The sequence below is a fragment of the Lissotriton helveticus genome, chromosome 4_1 (genome assembly GCF_964261635.1).
Source record: "Lissotriton helveticus chromosome 4_1, aLisHel1.1, whole genome shotgun sequence".
In the NCBI taxonomy this organism is placed as follows: domain Eukaryota; kingdom Metazoa; phylum Chordata; class Amphibia; order Caudata; family Salamandridae; genus Lissotriton; species Lissotriton helveticus.
Window position 1 is genome coordinate 1,028,477,858 of NC_136063.1, and position 25,431 is coordinate 1,028,503,288.

Genomic DNA, 25,431 nt, shown 5'->3' on the forward strand with positions numbered 1-25,431 from the left:
GCATCGCCGGTCCCCGCAAGGCCGAGAATCATGGGGCCGGCCGCCATCTTAGAAGCCCGGCGGGGCCGCTGCGAACACCGACCCCCGCCCGGATATCAGCGGGGCAAAACAGGATACCGGCAACCACCAGCGGAGGTGCCACCAGGGCAGGAAGGGGAGCCACCAGAAGAAGGCGATGCGCCGGCACCCCGCACGCCGCCGGCACCGTTCTCCGAGTCCGGGCGGAGGAACTCAAAATGGCCGGGCCGGAGAACAAAGGGGAGACGAGCCAGATGTACGGTCAACCCCGTCCATGGAAGTCAGCTCCCCAACACCAGGCCGCAGGACCGCCGGACCAGGTTCGGGAGGCCGCAACCGGTCTATTAGCACATCGGCCCCTCCGACCGACTCCACACCACCACCAAGGGCCGGCCACCGCGCCCCGTCCAGCCCGGGCGCCGCCAAGGAGTGCCAGGCCCGGCCGCTCCGGAGGCCCCGAAGCAGACAGGGGCGTAACTCAGGATCCGTGACACCCAGGAATCACCGGAGCAAACGGTAAGTGCCTGTGAGTTATCGTCGTTCCACTGCACATCGTGGAATACTTCCCGGGGCAGGATAAAGTACAGGATATTTGTTGCAGACAGGAGAGTGATCGGAGCCGAGCTAAAACGCGGCCATCTCGGACGCGAGCTTGGCTCCTCCCCTGCCAACAGGCTTTTTTAGGTAATGCGCCTGATTCTTGGTCCAAAGCAATAATTGTGGTTTTTAAAAAGAAAGGAAAAAAAGATACAGAAATGGGGTCTTATAGGCCCATCTCATTATTAAATTCAGATAGTAAAGTATACTCAAAATTAATGATTAAGTGATTTGATGCCAGGGTTGGTGTCTCAAAGACAACATGGATTCATTCGAAGGAGGGACACTACAGATCATGTTAGAAGGATCATTTCCGTGCTGGACTGGGCACATGGTGCTTACTCCCCTGTTGATGTGGCCCTGTTGGATGCTGAAAAAGTATTCGCCAGGGTCTCATGGAAGTTCCTGTGGTCAGTTCTAGCATGGAAGGGGTTTCCGAAAGAAATTATTTCAGCCATTCAGGCATTATATTGTTATCCAATAGCTGCTATACGTATCTCGGCTAGTCTGTCGGGGATATAGCGATAGCAAGGGGGACAAGGCAGGGCTGTCCTTGTTCCCCCCCTTTTATTCGCTTTGTACATTGAACCATTCATATCCACCTTGGAGAATAACGCTGGGATAAAACCTGTTGTGATAAATAATGTGTCTTATAAAGTTTTCGCTTACGCGGATGATATTGCCGTGGTTACGTCTGATAAAAGCAATGCCATACCGATGATTATTGAAGCAGCTGAGGTATTTGGACAGTCTTCGGGTTACAAATTAAATGTCTCTAAGACGCAACTGATTCACTCAGTTGCAGGCCGACCATCTGATATTAATTTTGAACCAGAGGCAACTTATTTAGGCATTAGGATTTCTCCAAAAGTCGAGGATATTATCTCCTTGAACTTGGATCCAGTAATTACTTCTTCAAATAAGATACTCAAGAGGATTAATAAGTTACATCTGTCTCTTTATGGACGCAGCAATGTCCTAAAGATGCTTATTTTTCCCAAATTTCTGTATATATTTCAGACCATTCCTTTGCTTATATCAGCTAGTTTTTTCCAGCATTGAAAGAATGTGTGGGAAGTTTTTGTGGAGTTATCGCCGCTTTAGAAGAGCTATTAAATGGTGCATGCTTCCTAGAGCGAGAGGAGGCTGGGGTGTTCCCAACTTCCGTTTATATCACTGGATCGCTATATTACAACATATGGGGGTGATAATTTTGCAGGACGATTCTACGGAAGATTTTGCTGCACCGTCTATCTATGAGATGTTACTGGGAGCTGAGGCGAGGCAAGGCTTAAATCGTATAATTGAACCTAGCTATTACAAAAAAAACAAATTTAAAGTATTTTTGACTGTATTTGAAATATGGAAAAAAGTTTTTAAAAAACTTGGTATAGTCCCTAACCTGAATTTGGAAACCCCACTTAAAAACTGTTTTTTACTTCCGCACATATTTAGAGATCAGGCTATGGGTAGGTGGTGTTACTGGCATCTGTAAAATTGGGGTTTTTTTCAGAGGGAACAGTTTGTTTCTTTTGAATATTTGCAGAGGAATTATAAGTTAGCCCGAATAGATTTTTTCAAATATCTTCAGATACGTAGTTTTTTTAACAAAAAATTATCCAAAACCAGATTTTACTAAAAAGAATAGAAATCATGGAAGCAATTAAAGGAAGATCCAAAATGGGGCCTCTATATCAGATTCTCATTGAAAAGAAGGAGGATGACCTTGAGGGTTTGGAGGTAAAATGGCAAAATAGATTAGGGATTGAGGGCATTAAATTTGAGAGATTTATTGATTTAGCTATGAAGGTTTTTTTTAATGGCCCTTTACAGAGCCAGCTGTCAATATTTGATTTATATTATACACCGGAAAAATTATCTAAATGGAATTCCACAATTGGGAATAAATGCAACAGGTGTGGGTTAAAGCTGCGGATGCATCTCATATGTTTTATTTTTGCCAAAAGCTTACTCAGTTTATTAAATAAATAGAGTTTTTTCTATTAAATTCTTTGGGCATTCAACAAAAATTGTCGGTCGAGTTGGTTATTTTTGGCCTCCAGGAAAACCCGACAAATGCCTTAACATCAGCTGATGAAGTATTTATTTTCATTTGTATGTCCATTTTTCGTTTATGTATTACCTCTCAATGGCTCGACGCTGAACCCCCAAGCTTTCTTAATTGGCTATCCAGAGTATTATCCATCTATCATCTGGAGATTGCAGCTTATAAAACTAAGGGTATGAGAAGAAAAGCCTTGGGGTTGAAATTATGGTCTCCTATTGCTAATTGGTTATAATTATGAGGCCTCGTAAGGCTCAAATGCTAAATGTATTTCTCTTTTTTTTTTAAAAAGATTGTTTATGGTATTCTGTGTTTATTTTCTGTTATTGAAAAGTTTAATTAACTATGATGTATTCTTCCTTGATGGTTTATATTTTGTCTGTACTGTGTTTTCTTCTGTATGCTGATAACAATAAAAAAATATTTAAAAATAAAATTAAAAAAAGAATTGCACAGCTCTGTACCCCAGTTTCTGTAGTTTGCAGTTTGGATGTTTTAGGCCTTCACACAACTTCTTCACGGCAGTGTCTCCCAGTTGCTCATTTTCGCTCAGTTCAAGCTCTGTGAGCTCTGTGTTTTTTTCCAGGACAGATATGAGGCCTTCGCAGCATGAATCGGTGACGGCGCAGCCTCGCAACCTGCATAACAGAAGAGATATGGAGAGGAGTAAAGCAGAGAACTGACACGGTAACCGCAACTTCAGTTTTATCTTCATTTCCTTCCCGTCCTTGACGTACCCTCTTCTAGTGACACATCCAACCTTACACATCCAACCACGCCCTGTTTATATAGGAACCTCATGAGAGGAGTTCTCAGACTAGCAGAGGCGGAGCTAAATGTACATAAATATATTAATATAGGTTTTATCCTGTAAACTCTGCTGCGGTGTAAATGGTAAAGTCACAACTTTAGCTTTTGTTGCAGTGACCTGCCTATTATTACACTGCTTGTTATGTAGCATAGACTGGCTTCTGATAAGAAATCTTCAACCATTGGTTTGTTAAAACGTCGTTCACAGTTTGTTTCCGCCCTCCACAGCCTACAGCAGGGGCACTCAAAGGCCTGTGCATTTTGTTCACATCCACCTAAAAATAGTTCCTTGATCTTTAGTGACAAACTGGATTTAAAATGTGTAATTTATTTTTATATTAATTTTAAAAACTGGTTATTATTTTTTCCTGAACCATTGTTGCGCAGTTAGATGATTTATTTTCAAGTTAAAAAGTGTTTAAATGACATTTCAGCCGATTTTTCTTTGAGTGCTTGGTTAGATGGTGATGTAATCTGGTCTCATTCACCAATAATATTAAAATTCATTAAATAAATTAAATGGTTATGTGACGTTACAACGCATGCCATTAGCCCGCATGCAGTTGCAACACCAAACTTTACCCCGACTTGCTGTTGGGGGAGTGCTGGAAGTTGGAATAGATTAATTTTCTATTCCAACTCTAGTGTGTGCAACAGCAGCGAAGGTGTTGGAGTTAAATCCAACACCGTCTACCCACTGCTTCACACCTTTTTCGTTGCAACATCATGTGGGGTAAATGCATGCGTTATAACGGTTGCGGTGTAAAGGCTGTTTCCCAAATTAAATGCTTGCTATTTAAAAACATAATTATTAAAACAGCTACATCACTGAATAATTAAAAATATGTTTAATTTGTAATGCCAAGTAATGGCAAAAGAAACAATTCCAAATAGTCCTATTTCTGGTGAGGGACCGGATCTAGTCCTAATACATTAAACTCCAAGCATGATATGACACAGTGCCAAGACTTGGTTGAGTGGTCCTTCTTCTGTGTTTATCTTTGTAGCCTCCAGGTGAAGGGCAGCCATTGGCTGGGGTTCCTGTTACTCTTTAAAGGGATTCCGGTGAGTGATAATAGGTCACCTAATGAGACAATTTACAAAGATGCCTCTTGTCATATGTGCTAATCTCAGCAGCACTGAGCACACCGTGATCCTCAGCAGCTCTGCTGTCTAAGCACACTGTCAACCTCAGCAGCTATGCTATCTGAGCACACCATGAACCTCAGCAGCTCTGCTGTTTAAGCACACCCTGAACCTCAGCAGCTCCGCTGTCCAAGCACACCGTGAACCTCAGCAGCTCTGCTGTCTAAGTACATTGTGAACCTCAGCAGCCCTGCTGTCTAAGCACCCCCTGAACCTCAGCAACTCTGCTGTCTAAGCACACAATGAACCTCAGCAACGCTGCTGTCTGAGCACACCCTGAACATCAGCAGCTCTGCAGTCTGACCACACTGTGAACCTCAGCAGCTCCGCTGTTTAATCACACTCTATAAACCTCAGCAGCACTGCTGACTAAGTACATTCCACAAACCTCAGCAGCAGTGCTGTCTAAGCACACCGTGAACCTCAGCAGCTGTGCTGTCTAAGCACACCGTGTACCTCAGCAGCTCTGCTGTCTAAGCACACCCTGAATCTCAACAGCTTTGCTGTCTTAGCAAACCGTGAACTTCAGCAGATGTGCTGTCTAAGCACACGGTGTACCTCAGCAGCTCTGCCGTCTAAGCACACCCTGAATCTCAACAGCTTTGCTGTCTTAGCAAACCGTGAACTTCAGCAGCTCTGCTGTCTAAGCACACCCTGAACCTCAGCAGCTCTGCAGTCTAAGCACACTGTCAACCTCAGCAGCTATGCTATCTGAGCACACCGTGAATGTCAGCAGTGCTGCAGTCTAAGCACACCATGAACCTCAGCAGCTCTGCTGTTTAAGCACACCCTGAACGTCAGCAGCTCCGCTGTCTAAGCACACCGTGAACCTCAGCAGCTCTGCTGTCTAAGCACATTGTGAACCTCAGCAGCCCTGCTGTCTAAGCACCCCCTGAACCTCAGCAGCTCTGCTGTCTAAGCACACAATGGGACAAGCATGGGGAGCGTTTTCGCTCCCAGCATAGCCGGTCTTTATGTAGCCCATTTTGAAAAAACCTACATACAAACCATCACCAACCCCTACACAGCAAACATCAAAATATGGCGTCGCTACATCGACGACATCCTGATCATCTGGGAAGGGAGTCAAGAAACCTTGGATAATTTCCTCTTGTGGATCAACAGCTGTGACGACTACCTGAGATTGACAAGCACCAGCAGTGCCTCTGAATTAGCCTTCCTAGATCTCAGTATAAAAGCAGACCAGAATGGCTTAACGACCACAACTTTTTATAAACCAACATCAAGAAACTCCCTCCTGAGGTTTGATAGCTTCCACCCCAGACCTCTAAGGGAAAACCTCCCTTATGGTCAATTCTTGCGACTCAGACGCAATTGCAGCCGGATCCAGGATTTCAAACAACAATCAACCACCCTAATCCACAAACTGGAAGACAGGGGATATCCCACCAGGATTTTGAATACCACCTGCAAAAGGGCACGGAATCAAAATAGGGAGGCCCTACTCGAGGCAACAACAAGACCGCCTGAGGAACCGACCCTGACCTGTGTTACCACGTACAACACTGTATCAAACCAGGTCTCCAACATAATCAACAGGAATTGGAGGATTATAAACTCAGGCAGCAGAAATTGGGAAAAACCGAGGTTTGCCTACAAAAGAGCAAAAAATCTAAAAGACTCCCTAGTCCACACTAGACCTCGACCCAACAATGCCTCGAGAGACAACACCGTTCTCAACGCATGGGGCTTACCAAAACTTACAGGACACCAGCCGTGCAATAACTGCAGTGTATGCCACTTAACATTTCCATCCAAAACCCTGGAACCAGGAAAAACATGGACACAACGTCAGTTCACCAATTGCAATTCTTCCAACCTGGTGTATCTAATAACATGCAGATGTGGCCTACGATATGTTGGGATGACTACCCGCAAGGTACGAACCAGAATGACGGAACACCGGAGCACCATCCGATGTGGCAAAAACATAAGTAAATTGACAGACCATTTTTTGTCCCAACACCACACCCCTAATGATTTTACTTGGACTGTCATTGAACAGTTTGACATAACAGAAAACAACGACAGGCACCTCCTCCAAAAGGAACAACGTTGGATATACAGATTGTCCACACATACTGGGGGGCTAAATGATTCCATACCCTGGAATTCATTAACAAACTGAACTAAGAATTAGCCTAAACAATATGTCCCTTTGTCTTCTCCCTTCTCAACAAACGTATACCACTGTGCATCTGAGTGTGCTGCCATTGTAATCTAATACCTAACCATTACCCATCAGTAGTGCCCCTTCAAACTGTAATCTTTTAACTTTTCATAACCCACAAGCGTCCTTAAGCTTGTTCACTCTACACGTGCAATATAAACGTGCAATTTCAAGCCCCCTAGCGCATTGGCCGGACCAGCGGGCGCTCCCTTTGCTCCCCCGCCCATGCGCGGTAGCCGGGCGCTCTCATTGCTCCCTCGCGCATGCGCGGAGAGCAATATACTAATGCGCATGCGCCCGGCGAGGGCCACTCCTTCGCGCATGCGCACAGCTACAATGACATGGCGCTTCGCGCAATTGCACCCCTCCCTTTGTTTCTACACTTACACAGGTGCAAGCAATAACGGAGGCTTTATAAACATGACCGGCCAGGCCCTCCTTTCACAACCGGGCGCCGCAGAAGGACGACAGGTCCAAGGAGGAACCAGGCCGACAATTTCGTGAGTAACGAGACAGCGCACTACAGCTACCACTGGGGTAAGGTGTTGAGGTCTTCCCTTACAGGTCGGATGATTTTAAAAGCTGTTACAACCTTCTTTTAGGGTCTTTTTCTCTGCCAGGCGACCCAAGGAGGCTTTGTACAGAAAAATACTGTGTGAGGATAATGCTCTTTTACTTACCTGAACCTCACATTGGTATTTTCCGTTTTCTAGCTCACCACAACAACCGGCTTCTAGATAAAATCCACATGAGTCTTGTCACTGACAAGACCACACTTTAGCCATACATAGTTCGTTCACTCACCTTATAAGACGGTTGAATGACGGCTAAACTTGCAATATAATGCTAATGTGACTCTACCCTGTACGTCTGTCTGTGTCCCCCTTTATGTTATATGTAGCAAAGCGAGAGGGATCCCCCCTCTCACCCATATAGCACCTTAGGGAGTGCTACACATAGTAAATAAACACACTCACTATAATTTAGTTTATTTATTTAATTCACTTTTTACACATACTCACTAGGTCCTGAGGAAAGCCTGTTTTAAATTAAGAAAGGCCAGGCTGAAACATGTAGACCACACAGGACACTGGAGGTCATAATCCATACTCCAACGCGTCCGTCTGCCTTTTAATACACCAACAGAGGCCCAGTAAATTAAAATATTGTTTTACCCTCGGGTACTGGGACCATCTGTATGGTTTTTTAATTTTCACCTTCACACTCACTACACTGCACACTCAGCAAGTATACCAGCTCCGCAGTAATCTGGCGTCGAAGCACACCCGGGGCACGCTAGGTGCCACTGTGGTGGGCCCGATGATGAAGCATGCCACCAACTAGGTTGGTGGGTGAGGGCTTTCTGAAAAACCTACTGGTTTCCTTGACGCACGTACTCCATTGAGTCCTTTCCTTTGTAACTTAGCTAGTCCTCTTTGATTTTGACATAATCACACAATGAACCTCAGCAACGCTGCAGTCTGAGCACACCCTGAACATCAGCAGCTCTGCAGTCTGACCACACTGTGAACCTCAGCAGCTCTACTGTTTAATCACACTCTATAAACCTCAGCAGCACTGCTGACTAAGTATATTCCACAAACCTCAGCAGCAGTGCTGTCTAAGCACACCGTGAACCTCAGAAACTCTGATGTCTGAGCACACTGTGAACTTTAGCAGCACAGCTGTCTAAGCACACCGTGAACCACGGCAACTCTGCTGTCTCCTATAAAATACAAAATTACCCCCTGTATAATTTCTTTTATGACTCAACTTTTGAGTGACACAAACTAGTCACAATACAGTTTGTGAGGTATCATTTATTTATACCTTCTTATTTTGTTGTTTTTTCAATCTTTTTCAATTTCATTAATGTCTAAGAAAAACACCATGACAAACAAATACACCACAATTCAACATATATATATACAATTTCAAAATACATCTATATACAACCTGCACATCGAATTTCCTTTTTGTCAACAGACATTTTCATCAACAGACATTTATTGCGATTAGAGTTATTTAATAACACTAATGAAAATGCTATGCAGCATCTGCCTGAACAGTCCACTACCTATGAACCAATGTAATACAACAAAAAATAATACAATAATTCTACAAAGAATACATTTCAAAAAAAGTAAAGAAAAAGAAGAAATTTTGCGAAGACCACAACTGAATTCATTGGTCAACTGGACATTTAAAGTGCATATTTTTCAAATGCCGACGCGTTTCAAACCCTGTCACTTGAATTGTTGGGTTCTCATCAGGGCTCTTTCGTTTATAATTGTCTGTGAAATATACGAAATAAACTTTATTTTAGTTTTTGTCTATCCTAATAGATTCCCCATTTATATCTTTACTTATTGGTACTACAATTTTACCTGATTTCCAGCCTTTTGCCGGTCCAAGGACTCTCTTGGTCAGTTATCATTCAGCTTACATATTTCCTACAATACAAGTAGTCAAAATCAGCCCTAGTTGTTGGTACGAACAGGATAGTCATTCTAATGCTTAAGCTCATCTCAGACGTACCCAGTGGTGTCTTCAGGTTAATGTGGACACCTCGTGGTACTTCGTGCTTGTTCTTTTGTCGTAATTGACCTCGGTTTGTACAACCTGCAAGCCACAATATGGCATTTTAGTCTCCTGTTATGCTTTCAAATCACACGCACTCACAGACGAAAAGGCATACCTTCAACTCTGGGGAGGCAGATTCACCGTTCTTAACCTCAGGCTCTTGGGCTAGGATTAATCTCGAGCGCCATTCTGGGCCATCGTCCTGGGATTTCCTTAAATATAAATAAGCGGGCGTTTGTTTTAAGTTCCCCGTATTATTGCAACTTGCCGGATTAGGCACGCGACTCGGTTTTGGCGTCTTACCTGTCCGTTTGAAGCTCCGAGTTCGACTGAGTCAGTCGCTGAGTTTGGCGGCCATCTTTGAATGTGTTCTTTATACTCGTTTGTTTCATTGGAAAGGATGGCGGCCATATTGCAGTGTAGTTTGCAGTTTTTTTTTAAACATTCATAATCTTGATATTTCTGATAAAGTATTTAGCCCAGTCATGGCGCTGTCGAATTTTAAAATTAAATAGGCTTCTTTTTTCAACAGCATTTTTTCAACATCACCGCTTATTTGCTGGTGATCGGATGTGAACAATACAGACCACCTGAAATCATTTTCTCCATGTTGTTTCTCAATAAAGTGTTCGACCATTGGGGTAGATACAACTTTATTTTTTATTCTAGACCGGTGCTGGGTTATTCGCACATTTATTTGCTGAGTAGTTTTGCCTATGTACAGTTTTGGACAAGGGCATACAATGCTATACACGACATTGCGTGTTCGACAGTTAGAGAAACCAACATGTTTCCATTTTACATTTTTGTGCTGGAACTCTTTGCCCTCGATTGTATTGGCACATGACACGCAATTTCCGCACTTATGGTGTCCTTCAATGGGTTTCATACCCCATTGCGACAATAAGTCACTTTTCAATTTAGGTAAGGCTATGTCTGCCCGTACCACTTGTTGGCCAATATTTCTGTTTCTCTTATACGCGAAGAGGGGGCGTGGAAAAGGGCACTCTAGATTTTCCAACAGGTGCCAATTTTTCAGTACCATCTGTCTCAACTTGTTAGTATCAGGGCCAAACGTTGTTACACATACGAGTCTATCTAATGCCTCCTTCTCTTTTTTCTCTAATAGACACTCCCGTGGTGTATATCTTGCCCTCTTGTGAGAGTGCTTGAGCAGTTTTTTCGGGTATCCTCGATGTTTCATTTCCTCGCAGAATTTTTCTGCGTGTTGGTCAAAGTCCCTTACTTCCGTACAATTTATCCTTATTCGGAGCAATTGGCCGTATAGCAAGTTGGCCTTCAAGTTTCTTGGGTGCGCACTCTGATGGTGCAAAATTGTATTACGGTCAGTTACTTTCTTAAACAGAGATGATTTTAGAGTCCCTTCTGAACATGTGATTTCTACGTCCAGAAATGTCATTCTGGCACTACTCGAATCAATGGAGAATTTAATATCCTGATGTTTCGCATTTAACCAAATGTGGAACTCCATCAATTCGGCGTGGCTCCCCTGCCACAGGAGCCACACGTCGTCGATGTAGCGGTACCACTGTTTAATGTGTCCTTTGTATGGATTGTTGTTGTCCACAAACCTTTTTTCATATTCTGCCATAAAGAGGACAGCCATCTCAGTAGTTCTTTTTTAGTGCCACTTCCGCCAGTTTTAAAATAAATGTAGTTGGAACCCTGTGTGGTCGCTCTCTGGCTTCTAAATAGAGCTCCATTACTTCTAGTGCTTCCTCCTGAGGTATCTGGGTATACAATGATATTACGTCCATTGTTACCTTAAGTTCTGCTTCAGGGTCAAACTCGGTTTTCTCGACTTTCAATAGGAAGTCGGTGGTGTCTCTTAGGTACGATTTTACTGTCCTGATAAATGGTTTTAGAAAGAAGTCCGCATACTTCGCAATGGGCTCCAAGCATGAGTCGCACCCAGAGACGATTGGACGTCCTGGGGGATCTCTTTTGTTTTTATGGATTTTTGGGAGGAAGTATAGAATGGGAGTCCTTGGGAATTTCTTCACCAAGAACTCGCATTCTTTAGGGCCCACAAACCCTTCTTCTCTTCCTTGACTGATGATTTCGGCTATTGTCCCTTGAATTCCTTTCACAGGATCCTCCTGTAATTTCCTGTACCACACTGTATTGGAAACTTGTGATAGTGCCTCAGCTAAATATTTTTCTCTAGGCCAGAGCACCACCGCTCCGCCTTTATCGGCCTGCTTAATCACGATGGACGAATCTTCTTTAAGATTTTTCAATGCCACTCTTTGGTTTTTGCTGATGTTTTGTTGCACATATTTTTTACTCTTTTCCAGCTTAGTTATTGAAGACAGCATTGTTTGTTCGAAAGCGTGAATCTGTTTAGGGATGTTTTGGCTTGGGACAAATCTGGATCGATTTCGTAGACCCGTTGTTTCGTTGTCTGGGCTGGAGGATTGATTAGAAAAAAAGACCTTCAGTCTAATCTTTCGACAAAACTCAATCATTTCAAGTTTAGTTTTTGTGAAATCAGTATATTGGCTTGGGACAAATTTGAGTCCAAGATTTAAAGCAGACTCCTCATCTTTTGTCAAGACCTTCGAGGATAAATTGACTACCGTCGTGGGACACCCTACGATTTGTAATAATTCCTTCTGGTTCGCATCTCCCATTGGGGCTTGAATCTCGCCTTTGGTTGCGGACCTTTCTCTAAAAAAGAGACCTGTTTTTTGCCTGTATTGCCTCGTGCCTCTGATCCAGATGAATCAGATGAGGAAGTCTCTGAGAAAGTTTTAAATCTGTAGCGGGATCTGCCCTGATAATTCGATAAAGCCCCTCTTGAGTCTGGCTATGTGTAATATTCGTCCTTTAAGAAGGGGTATGCCTTTTCGGAGTGAATGATTTAGAATCTTTTTCGTATTGTGCAGTCTTGTTGTTTATGGTAATGTCTTTAAATAAAATAATTTCTTTTTCAATCTTCTCTAAGAGAGCTTTAGCTTCTGGAATGACGTCACTGTTCTGGATCGCTTTAGTAAGGTCCTCAATCTCTTGAAGTTCTTTAACACAGAGTCTTTGGGCTGTTTCTATTGTATGCACCATTAAGTCACGGCTACATTTGGTATTTATACAACTGAATCCTTTCCTATATTCGATGTCCTCTGTGAATATGACTGGTGTGTTCTTAACCTGGAGACCCCACGGAATTGTACCTCCCACCAGATGTTTTAGGAGGAAGTGGCCATGGAGTTCAGTCCGGATGTGCTTCTTACTCAGTCTCACTAGTTTATCTGACTCGTTTTGTTGTTGGGCCGAAGTGCTTAGTGTTATATTTGCAAATGGGGATGACGCTATTAGGCTTTGTATATGGCTTTCAGTAAACGACAGAGTGTCTTTCTCAGCCATTCCAGGGGAGAAATTGACTCCCCACGTGATTAAATCGATATGTCAGTGAAAAGTGACTTAGTCTTTTGCCCTTGCTACTCTCGCGGGTAGTTTTTGTCTATCCTAATAGATTCCCCATTTATATCTTTACTTATTGGTACTACAGGTAAAATTGTAGTACCAATAAGTAAAGATATATTTTTTGAAATGTATTCTTTGTAGAATTATTGTATTATTTTTTGTTGCATTACATTGGTAAAGGTATTATTATAAATAAATGATACCTCACAAACTGTATTGTGACTAGTTTGTGTCACTCAAAAGTTGAGTCATAAAAGAAATTATACAGGGGGTAATTTTGTATTTTATAGTATACTGAAGGTCCAACCCACTGTATGTCCCAGGACCTAACTCCATTGTTTAAAGAGTATAGAGCGGGTAAACACCCGCGAGAGTAGCAAGGGCAAAAGACTAAGTCACTTTTCACTGACATATCGATTTAATCACGTGGGGAGTCAATTTCTGTCCTGGAATGGCTGAGAAAGACACTCTGTCGTTTACTGAAAGCCATATACAAAGCCTAATAGCGTCATCCCCATTTGCAAATATAACACTAAGCACTTCGGCCCAACAACAAAACGAGTCAGATAAACTAGTGAGACTGAGTAAGAAGCACATCCGGACTGAACTCCATGGCCACTTCCTCCTAAAACATCTGGTGGGAGGTACAATTCCGTGGGGTCTCCAGGTTAAGAACACACCAGTCATATTCACAGAGGACATCGAATATAGGAAAGGATTCAGTTGTATAAATACCAAATGTAGCCGTGACTTAATGGTGCATACAATAGAAACAGCCCAAAGACTCTGTGTTAAAGAACTTCAAGAGATTGAGGACCTTACTAAAGCGATCCAGAACAGTGACGTCATTCCAGAAGCTAAAGCTCTCTTAGAGAAGATTGAAAAAGAAATTCTTTTATTTAAAGACATTACCATAAACAACAAGACTGCACAATACGAAAAAGATTCTAAATCATTCACTCCGAAAAGGCATACCCCTTCTTAAAGGACGAATATTACACACAGCCAGACTCAAGAGGGGCTTTATCGAATTATCAGGGCAGATCCCGCTACAGATTTAAAACTTTCTCAGAGACTTCCTCATCTGATTCATCTGGATCAGAGGCACGAGGCAATACAGGCAAAAAACAGGTCTCTTTTTTAGAGAAAGGTCCGCAACCAAAGGCGAGATTCAAGCCCCAATGGGAGATGCGAACCAGAAGGAATTATTACAAATCGTAGGGTGTCCCACGACGGTAGTCAATTTATCCTCGAAGGTCTTGACAAAAGATGAGGAGTCTGTTTTAAATCTTGGACTCAAATTTGTCCCAAGCCAATATACTGATTTCACAAAAACTAAACTTGAAATGATTGAGTTTTGTCGAAAGATTAGACTAAAGGTCTTTTTTTCTAATCAATCCTCCAGCCCAGACAACGAAACAACGGGTCTACGAAATCGATCCAGATTTGTCCCAAGCCAAAACATCCCTAAACAGATTCACGCTTTCGAACAAACAATGCTGTCTTCAATAACCAAGCTGGAAAAGAGTAAAAAATATGTGCAACAAAACATCAGCAAAAACCAAAGAGTGGCATTGAAAAATCTTAAAGAAGATTCGTCCATCGTGATTAAGCAGGCCGATAAAGGCGGAGCGGTGGTGCTTTGGCCTAGAGAAAAATATTTAGCTGAGGCACTATCATAAGTTTCCAATACAGTGTGGTACAGGAAATTACAGGAGGATCCTGTGAAAGGAATTCAAGGGACAATAGCCGAAATCATCAGTCAAGGAAGAGAAGAAGGGTTTGTGGGCCCTAAAGAATGCGAGTTCTTGGTGAAGAAATTCCCAAGGACTCCCATTCTATACTTCCTCCCAAAAATCCATAAAAACAAAAGAGATCCCCCAGGACGTCCAATCGTCTCTGGGTGCGACTCATGCTTGGAGCCCATTGCGAAGTATGTGGACTTCTTTCTAAAAACCATTTATCAGGACAGTAAAATCGTACCTAAGAGACACCACCGACTTCCTATTGAAAGTCGAGAAAACCGAGTTTGACCCTGAAGCAGAACTTATGGTAACAATGGACGTAATGTCATTGTATACCCAGATACCTCAGGAGGAAGCACTAGAAGTAATGGAGCTCTATTTAGTAGCCAGAGAGCGAGCACACAGGGTTCCAACTACATTTATTTTAAAACTGGCGGAAGTGGCACTAAAAAAGAACTACTTCAAGTTCAATGACCAGTTTTTTATGCAGATTAAGGGGACCGCGATGGGTTGCCCTTATGCCCCTGAGATGGCTGTCCTCTTTATGGCAGAATATGAAAAAAGGTTTGTGGACAACAACAATCCATACAAAGGACACATTAAACAGTGGTACCGCTACATCGACGACGTGTGGCTCCTGTGGCAGGGGAGCCACGCCGAATTGATGGAGTTCCACATTTGGTTAAATGCGAAACATCAGGATATTAAATTCTCCATTGATTCGAGTAGTGCCAGAATGACATTTCTGGACGTAGAAATCACATGTTCAGAAGGGACTCTAAAATCATCTCTGTTTAAGAAAGTAACTGACCGTAATACAATTTTGCACCATCAGAGTGCGCACCCAAGAAACTTGAAGGCCAACTTGCCATACGGCCAATTGCTCCGAATAAGGATAAATTGTACGGAAGTAAGGGACTTTGACCAACACGCAGAAAAATTCTGCGAGGAAATGAAACATCGAGGATACCCGAAAAAACTGCTCAAGCACTCTCACAAGAGGGCAAGATATACACCACGGGAGTGTCTATTAGAGAAAAAAGAGAAGGAGGCATTAGATAGACTCGTATGTGTAACAACGTTTGGCCCTGATACTAACAAGTTGAGACAGATGGTACTGAAAAATTGGCACCTGTTGGAAAATCTAGAGTGCCCTTTTCCACGCCCCCTCTTCGCGTATAAGAGAAACAGAAATATTGGCCAACAAGTGGTACGGGCAGACATAGCCTTACCTAAATTGAAAAGTGACTTATTGTCGCAATGGGGTATGAAACCCATTGAAGGACACCATAAGTGCGGAAATTGCGTGTCATGTGCCAATACAATCGAGGGCAAAGAGTTCCAGCACAAAAATGTAAAATGGAAACATGTTGGTTTCTCTAACTGTCGAACACGCAATGTCGTGTATAGCATTGTATGCCCTTGTCCAAAACTGTACATAGGCAAAACTACTCAGCAAATAAATGTGCGAATAACCCAGCACCGGTCTAGAATAAAAAATAAAGTTGTATCTGCCCCAATGGTCGAACACTTTATTGAGAAACAACATGGAGAAAATGATTTCAGGTGGTCTGTATTGTTCACATCCGATCACCAGCAAATAAGCGGTGATGTTGAAAAAATGCTGTTGAAAAAAGAAGCCTATTTAATTTTAAAATTCGACAGCGCCATGACTGGGCTAAATACTTTATCAGAAATATCAAGATTATGAATGTTTAAAAAAAAACTGCAAACTACACTGCAATATGGCCGCCATCCTTTCCAATGAAACAAACGAGTATAAAGAACACATTCAAAGATGGCCGCCAAACTCAGCGACTGACTCAGTCGAACTCGGAGCTTCAAACGGACAGGTAAGACGCCAAAACCGAGTCGCGTGCCTAATCCGGCAAGTTGCAATAATACGGGGAACTTAAAACAAACGCCCGCTTATTTATATTTAAGGAAATCCCAGGACGATGGCCCAGAATGGCGCTCGAGATTAATCCTAGCCCAAGAGCCTGAGGTTAAGAACGATGAATCTGCCTCCCCAGAGTTGAAGGTATGCCTTTTCGTCTGTGAGTGCGTGTGATTTGAAAGCATAACAGGAGACTAAAATGCCGTATTGTGGCTTGCAGGTTGTACAAACCGAGGTCAATTACGACAACAGAACAAGCACGAAGTACCACGAGGTGTCCACATTAACCTGAAGACACCACTGGGTACGTCTGAGATGAGCTTAAGCATTAGAATGACTATCCTGTTCGTACCAACAACTAGGGCTGATTTTGACTACTTTTATTGTAGGAAATATGTAAGCTGAATGATAACTGACCAAGAGAGTCCTTGGACCGGCAAAAGGCTGGAAATCAGGTAAAATTGTAGTACCAATAAGTAAAGATATAAATGGGGAATCTATTAGGATAGACAAAAACTAAAATAAAGTTTCTTTCGTATATTTCACAGACAATTATAAACGAAAAAGCCCTGATGAGAACCCAACAATTCAAGTGACAGGGTTTGAAACGCGTCGGCATTTGAAAAATATGCACTTTAAATGTCCAGTTGACCAATGAATTCAGTTGTGGTCTTCGCAAAATTTCTTCTTTTTCTTTACTTTTTTAAAAATGTATTCTTTGTAGAATTATTGTATTATTTTTTGTTGTATTACATTGGTTCATAGGTAGTGGACTGTTCAGGCAGATGCTGCATAGCATTTTCATTAGTGTTATTAAATAACTCTAATCGCAATAAATGTCTGTTGATGAAAATGTCTGTTGACAAAAAGGAAATTCGATGTGCAGGTTGTATATAGATGTATTTTGAAATTGTATATATATATGTTGAATTGTGGTGTATTTGTTTGTCATGGTGTTTTTCTTAGACATTAATGAAATTGAAAAAGATTGAAAAAACAACAAAATAAGAAGGTATAAATAAATGATACCTCACAAACTGTATTGTGACTAGTTTGTGTCACTCAAAAGTTGAGTCATAAAAGAAATTATACAGGGGGTAATTTTGTATTTTATAGTATACTGAAGGTCCAACCCACTGTATGTCCCAGGACCTAACTCCATTGTTTAAAAAGAACTCTGCTGTCTCAGCACAAGGTGAACCTCAGCAGCTCTGCTGTCCAAGAACACCATGCACCTCAGCAGCTCTGCTCTCTAAAGACACCATGAACATCAGCAGCTCTGCTGTCTAAGCACACTGTGAACCTCAGCGGCTCTGCTATCTAAGCACACCCTGAACCTCAGCAACTCTGCTGTCTGAGCACACCCTGAACCTCAGCAGCTCTGCTGTCTAAGTACACCGTGAACCTCAGCAGCTCTGCTATCTAAGCACACCCTGAACCTCAGCAGCACTGTTGTCTGAGCAAACAGTGAACCTCAGCAGCTCTGCTGTCTAAGCACATGATGAACCTCAGCAGCCCTGCTGTCTAAGCACCCCCTGAACCTCAGTAGCTCTGTCTAAGCACACAATGAACCTCAGCAACGCTGCTATCTGAGCACACCCTGAACATCAGCAGCTCTGCAGTCTAAGCACACTGTGACCCCCAGCAGCAATGCTATCTGAGCATACCGTTAACCTCAGCAGTGCTACTGTTTAAGCACCCGTAAACCTCAGCAGCTCTGCTGTGTAAGCACACCCTGAACCTCGGCAGCTCTATTGTCTAAGCACATTGTGAAACTCAGCAGCTCTGCTATCTAAGCACCCCCTGAACCTCAGCAGCTCTGCTTTCTAAGCACATGATGAACTTCAGCAGCTCTGCTGTCTAAGCACACCATGAACCTCAGCAGCTCTGCAGTCTAAGCACACTGTGAACCTCAGCAGCTCTGCTATCTAAGCACACCCTGAACCTCAGCAACTCTGCTGTCTGAGCACACGTGAACCTCAGCAGCTCTGCTGTCTGAGCACACGTGAACCTCAGCAGCTCTGCTATCTAAGCACACCCTGAACCTCAGCAACTCTGCTGTCTGAGCACACGTGAACCTCAGCAGCTCTGCTTTCTAAGCACATGATGAACTTCAGCAGCTCTGCTGTCTAAGCACACCATGAACCTCAGCAGCTCTGCTCTCGAAGGACACCATGAACATCAGCAGCTCAGCTGTCTAAGCACACCGTGAACCTCAGCAGCTCTGCAGTCTGAGCACACTGTGAACCTCAGCAGCTCTGCAGTCTGAGCACACCGTAAACCTCAGCAGCTCTACTGTCTAATCACACCGTGAACCACAGCAACTCTGCTGTCTCAGCACACTGTGAACCTCAGCATCTCTGCAGTCTAAGCACACCATGAACATCAGCAGCTCTGCTATCAAAGACCACCCTGAACCTCAGCAGCTCTGCTGTCTAAGCACACAATAAAGCTCAGCAACACTACTGTCTGAGCACACCCTGAACATCAGCAGCTCTGCAGTCTGACCACACTGTGAACCTCAGCAGCTCTGCTGTTTAATCACACTCTATAAACCTCAGCAGCACTTCTGTCTAAGTACATTCCACAAACCTAAGCAGCAGTCGTGTCTAAGCACACAGTGTACCTCAGAAACTCTGATGTCTGAGCACACTGTGAACTTTAGCTGCACAGCTGTCTCAGCACAATGTGAACCTCAGCAGCTCTGCTGTCTAAGAACACCATGCACCTCAGTAGCTCTGCTCTCTAAGGACACCATGAAGATCAGCAGCTCTGCTGTCTAAGCACACGGTGAACCTCAGCAGCTCTGCAGTCTAAGCACACTGTGAACCTCAGCAGCTCTGCTATCTAAGCACACCCTGAACCTCAGCAACTCTGCTGTCTGAGTACACGTGAACCTCAGCAGCTCTGCTGTCTAAGCTAACTCAATGAACCTCAGCAGCACTGCTGTCTAAGCTAACTCAATGAGCCTCAGCAGCACTGCTGTCTAAGCACACTCCATGAACCTCAGCAGCGGTGCTGTCTAAGCACACCATGAACCTCAGCAATTCTGCTGTCTGAGCACACGTGAACCTCAGCAGCTCTGCTGTCTGAGCACACGTGAACCTCAGCAGCTCTGCTGTCTAAGCACACCCTGAACCTCAGCAGCACTGTTGTCTGAGCAAACAGTGAACCTCAGCAGCTCTGTTGTCTAAGCACATTATGAACCTCAGCAGCCCTGCTGTCTAAGCACCACCTGAACCTCAGTAGCTCTGTCTAAGCACACAATGAACCTCAGCAACGCTGCTATCTGAGCACACCCTGAACATCAGCAGCTCTGCAGTCTAAGCACACTGTGAACCTCAGCAGCTATGCTTTCTGAGCATACCGTGAACCTCAGCAGTGCTACTGTCTAAGCACCCGTAAACCTCAGCAGCTCTGCTGTCTAAGCACACCCTGAACCTCAGCAGCTCTGCTTTCTAAGCACACGATGAACTTCAGCAGCTCTGCTGTCTAAGCACACCATGAACCTCAGCAGCTCTGCTCTCTAAGGACACCATGAACATCAGCAGCTCAGCTGTCTAAGCACACCGTGAACCTCAGCAGCTCTGCAGTCTAAGCACACTGTGAACCTCAGCAGCTCTGCAGTCTAAGCACTCTGTGAACCTCAGCAGCTCTGCTATCTGAGCACACCGTGAACCACAGCAGTGCTACTGTCTAAGCACCCATAAACCTTAGCAGCTCTACTGTCTAAGCACACCATGAACCTCAGCAGCTCTACTGTCTAAGCACACTGTGAACGTCAGCAGCTCTGCTATCTAAGCACACCCTGAACCTCAGCAGCTCTGCTGTCTAAGCACATTGTGAACCTCAGCAGCTCTGCTGTATAAGCACCCCCTGAACCTCAGCAGCTCTGCTGTCTAAGCACACGATGAACCTTAGCAACTCTGCTGTCTGAGCACACCCTGAACATCAGGAGCTCTGCAGTCTAAGCACACTGTGAACCTCAGCAGCTCTGCTGTTTAAGCATACTCCATAAACCTCAGCAGAACTGCTGTCTACGCACACTCCACGAACCTCAGCAGCGGTGCTGTCTAAGCACACAGTGAACTTTGGCAGCACAGCTTTCTAATCACACCATGAACCACAGCAACTCTGCTGTCTCAGCACATAGTGAACCTCAGCAGCTCTTCTGTCTAAGCACACCATGAACCTCAGCAGCTCTGCTTTTTAAGCACACCGTGAACCTCAGCAGCTCTGCTATCTAAGCACACCCTGAACCTCAGTAGCTCTGCTGTCTAAGCACACTCCATGAACCTCAGCAGCACTGCTGTCTACACACACTCCATGAACCTCACCAGCAGTGCTGTCTAAGCACATCGTGAACCTCAGCAGCTCTGCTGTCTAAGCACACTGTGAACCTCAGCAGCTCTGCTGTCTAAGCACACTGTAAACCTCAGCACCTCTGCTGTCTACGCATACCGTGAACATCAGCAGTGTTGATGTCTAAGCACACTGTGAACCTCAGCAGCTCTGCTGTCTAAGCACAACGTGAACCTCAGCAGCTCTGCTGTCTAAGCACACTGTAAACCTCAGCACCTCTGCTGTCTACGCATACCGTGAACATCAGCAGTGTTGATGTCTAAGCACACTGTGAACCTCAGCAGCTCTGCTGACTAAGCACAACGTGAACCTCAGCAGCTCTGCTGTCTGAGCACAACATGAACGTCAGCAGCACTGCTGTCTGAGCACACCGTGAACCTCAGCAGCTCTGGTGTCAAAGCACACCATGAATCTCAACAGCTGTGCTCCCAAAGAACATCATGAACTTCAGCAGCTCTGCTGTCTAAGCACACTGTGAACCTCAGCAGCTCTGCTATCTAAGACCACCCTGAACCTCAGCAGCTCTGCTGTCCAAGCACACAATAAACCTCAGCAACACTGCTGTCTGAGCACACCCTGAACATCAGCAGCTCTGCAGTCTGACCACACTGTGAACCTCAGCAGCTCTGCTGTTTAATCATACTCTATAAAACTCAGCAGCACTGCTGTCTAAGTACATTCCACAAACCTCAGCAGCAGTGGTGTCTAAGCACACCGTGAACCTCAGAAACTCTGCTGTCTCAGCACAACGTGAACCTCAGCAGCTCTGCTGTCTAAGAACACCATGAAGATCAGCAGCTCTGCTGACTAAGCACACCGTGAACCTCAGAAACTCTGCTGTCTCAGCACAACGTGAACCTCAGAAACTCTGCTGTCTCAGCACAACGTGAACCTCAGCAGCTCTGCTGTCTAAGAACACCATGCACCTCAGTAGCTCTGCTCTCTAAGGACACCATGAAGATCAGCAGCTCTGCTGTCTAAGCACACTGTGAACCTCAGCAGCTCTGCTGACTAAGCACACCGTGAACCTCAGAAACTCTGCTGTCTCAGCACAACGTGAACCTCAGCAGCTCTGCTGTCTAAGAACACCATGCACCTCAGTAGCTCTGCTCTCTAAGGACACCATGAACATCAGCAGCTCTGCTGTCTAAGCACACGGTGAACCTCAGCATCTCTGCAGTCTAAGCACACTGTGAACCTCAGCAACTCTGCTATCTAAGCACACCCTGAACCTCAGCAGCTCTGCTGTCTAAGCTAACTCAATGAACCTCAGCAGCACTGCTGTCTAAGCTAACTCAATGAGCCTCAGCAACACTGCTGTCTAAGCACACTCCATGAACCTCAGCAGCGGTGCTGTCTAAGCACACCGTGAACCTCAGCAGCGCTGCTGTCTCAGCATACAGTGAACCTCAGCAGCTCTGCTGTCCAAGCACACCCTGAACCTCAGCAGCTCTGCAGTCTAAGCAGACAGAGAACCTCAGCAGCACTGCTGTCTACGCACACTCCACGAACCTCAGCAGCGGTGCTGTCTAAGCACACCGTGAACCTCACCAACTCTGATGTCTGAGCACACTGAACTTTGGCAGCACAGCTGTCTAAGCACACCGTGAACCACAGCAACTCTGCTGTCTCAGCACACCATGAACCTCAGCAGCTCTGATTTCTAAGCACACCATGAACCTCAGAAGCTCTGCTGTTTAGGCACACAATGAACCTCAGCAGCTCTGCTGTTTAAGCACACCGTGAACCTCAGCAGCTCTGCAGTCCAAGTGCACTGTTAACCTCAGCAGCTCTGCTATCTAAGCACACCCTGAACCTCAGCAGCTCTGCTGTCTAAGCACACTCCATGAACCTCAGCAGCACTGCTGTCTACACACACTCCATGAACCTCAGCAGCGGTGCTGTCTAAGCACATCATGAACCTCAGCAGCTCTGCTGTCTAAGCACACCGTGAACCTCAACAGCTCTGCTGGCTAAGTGCACTGTTAACCTCAGCAGCTCTGCTATCTAAGCACACCCTGAACCTCAGCAGCTCTGCTGTCTAAGCACACTCCATGAACCTCAGCAGCACTGCTGTCTACACACACTCCATGAACCTCAGCAGCGGTGCTGTCTAAGCACATCGTGAACCTCAGCAGCTCTGCTGTCTAAGCACACCGTGAACCTCAACAGCTCTGCTGGCTAAGCACACTGTGAACGTCAGCAGCTCTGCTGTCTAAGCACACTGTGAACCTCAGTGGTGGTTCTGTCTAAGCAAACTGCGAACCTCACCAGCTCTGCTGTCTAAGCACACCATGAACATCAGCAGCTCTGCTGTCTAAGCACACTGTGAACATCAGCAGCTCTGCAGTCTGACCACACTGTGAACCTCAGCAGCTCTGCTGTCTAAGCACACCATGAACCTCAGCAGCTCTATTGTCTAAACACACGGTGTACCTCAGCAGCTCTGCTGTCTAAGCACACTGTGTACCTTAGCAGCTCTGCTGTCTAAGCACACTGTGAACCTCAGCAGCGCTGCTGTCTCAGCATACAGTGAACCTCGGCAGCTCTGCTGTCCAAGCACACCAAGAACCTTAGCAGCTATGCTGTCTGAGCACACCCTGAACCTCAGCAGCTCTGCAGTCTAAGCAGACAGAGAACCTCAGCAGCACTGCTGTCTACGCACACTCCACGAACCTCAGCAGCGGTGCTGTCTAAGCACACCGTGAACCTCACCAACTCTGATGTCTGAGCACACTGTGAACTTTGGCAGCACAGCTGTCTAAGCACACCGTGAACCACAGCAACTCTGCTGTCTCAGCACAACGTGAACCTGAGCAGCTCTGCTGTCTAAGCACACCATGAACCTCAGCAGCCCTGATTTCTAAGCACACCATGAACCTCAAAAGCTCTGCTGTTTAAGCACACAATGAACCTCAGCAGCTCTGCTGTTTAAGCACACCGTGAACCTCAGCAGCTCTGCAGTCTAAGTGCACTGTTAACCTCAGCAGCTCTGCTATCTAAGCACACCCTGAACCTCAGCAGCTCTGCTGTCTAAGCACACTCCATGAACCTCAGCAGCACTGCTGTCTACACACACTCCATGAACCTCAGCAGCGGTGCTGTCTAAGCACATCGTGAACCTCAGCAGCTCTGCTGTCTAAGCACACCGTGAACCTCAACAGCTCTGCTGGCTAAGCACACTGTGAACCTCAGCAGCTCTGCTGTCTAAGCACACTGTGAACCTCAGTGGTGGTTCTGTCTAAGCAAACTGCGAACCTCACCAGCTCTGCTGTCTAAGCACACCACAAACCTCATCAGTTATGCTGTCTGAGCACACCCTGAACCTCAGCAGATCTGCAGTCTAAGCAGACAGTGAACCTCAGCAGCTCTGCTGTCTAAGCTAACTCAATGAACCTCAGCAGCACTGCTGTCTAAGCACACTCCATGAACCTCAGCAGCGGTGCTGTCTAAGCACACCGTGAACCTCAGCAGATCTGCTGTCTAAGCACACACTGAATCTCAGCAGCTCTGCTGTCTAAGCAAACTGAGAACCTCAGCAGCGCTGCTGTCTCAGCATACCGTGAACCTCAGCAGCTCTGCTGTCCAAGCACACCATGAACCTTAGCAGCTATGCTGTCTGAGCACACCCTGACCCTCAGCAGCTCTGCAGTATAAGCAGACAGAGAACCTCACCAGCTCTGCTGTCTAAGCTAACTCAATGAACCTCAGCAGCACTGCTGTCTAAGCACACTCCATGAACCTCAGCAGCGGTGCGGTCTAAGCACACCGTGAACCTCAACAGATCTGCTGTCTAAGCACACAGTGAATCTCAGCAGCTCTGCTGTCTGAGCACACTGAGAACCTCAGCAGCCCTGCTGTCTAAGCAAACTGTGAACCTCAGCAGCTCTGCTGTCTAAGTAAATCATGAATCTCAGCAGCTCTGCTATCTAAGCACACCATGAACCTCCTCAGCTCTGCTGTCTAAGCACACTGTGAACCTCAGTAGCTCTGCAGTCTAAGCACACTGTGAACCTCAGCAGATCTGCTGTCCAAGCACACGGTGAACCTCATCAGCTCTGCTGTCTAAGCACACCATGAACCTCAGCAGCTTGGCAGTCTAAGCACACTGTAAACCTCAGCACCTCTGCTGTCTACGCATACCGTGAACCTCAGCAGCTCTGCTGTCTAAGCAAATCATGAATCTCAGCAGCTCTGCTGTCTAAGCACACTGTGAACCTCAGCATCTCTGTAGTCTAAGCACACTGTGAACCTCAGCAGCTCTGCTATCTAAGACCACCCTGAACCTCAGCAGCTCTGCTCTCTAAGCACACAATGAACCTCAGCAACACTGCTGTCTGAGCACACCCTGAACATCAGCAGCTCTGCAGTCTGACCACACTGTGAATGCCAGAAACCGGTCCTCGGAAGCTTGTTTCCAGTCCAGGGAAGGCATGGCTTGGCAGTTCAGGCTGGACTGTTCCCATGAGGCACAGGGTCAGACTGATTTGCATATAGCCATGTCTGAACTGGGGTGGCAGAGTGGGCTAAAGAACGGTGATGGATCAAACCCAGATCTTTTGACTGGGTGTGA

General features: G+C 45.2%; 1 protein-coding gene across 1 annotated transcript in view; it reads right to left on the reverse strand.

The window, feature by feature from the left end:
• LOC144828103 (NACHT, LRR and PYD domains-containing protein 3-like) overlaps nucleotides 1-25,431 on the reverse strand; it is a 646,597-nt gene that overhangs the window by 376,372 nt on the left and 244,794 nt on the right. The window contains 1 exon segment of the mRNA XM_078686228.1: nucleotides 3,145-3,318. Within this exon segment, the coding sequence (XP_078542354.1) occupies nucleotides 3,145-3,318 (174 nt within the window).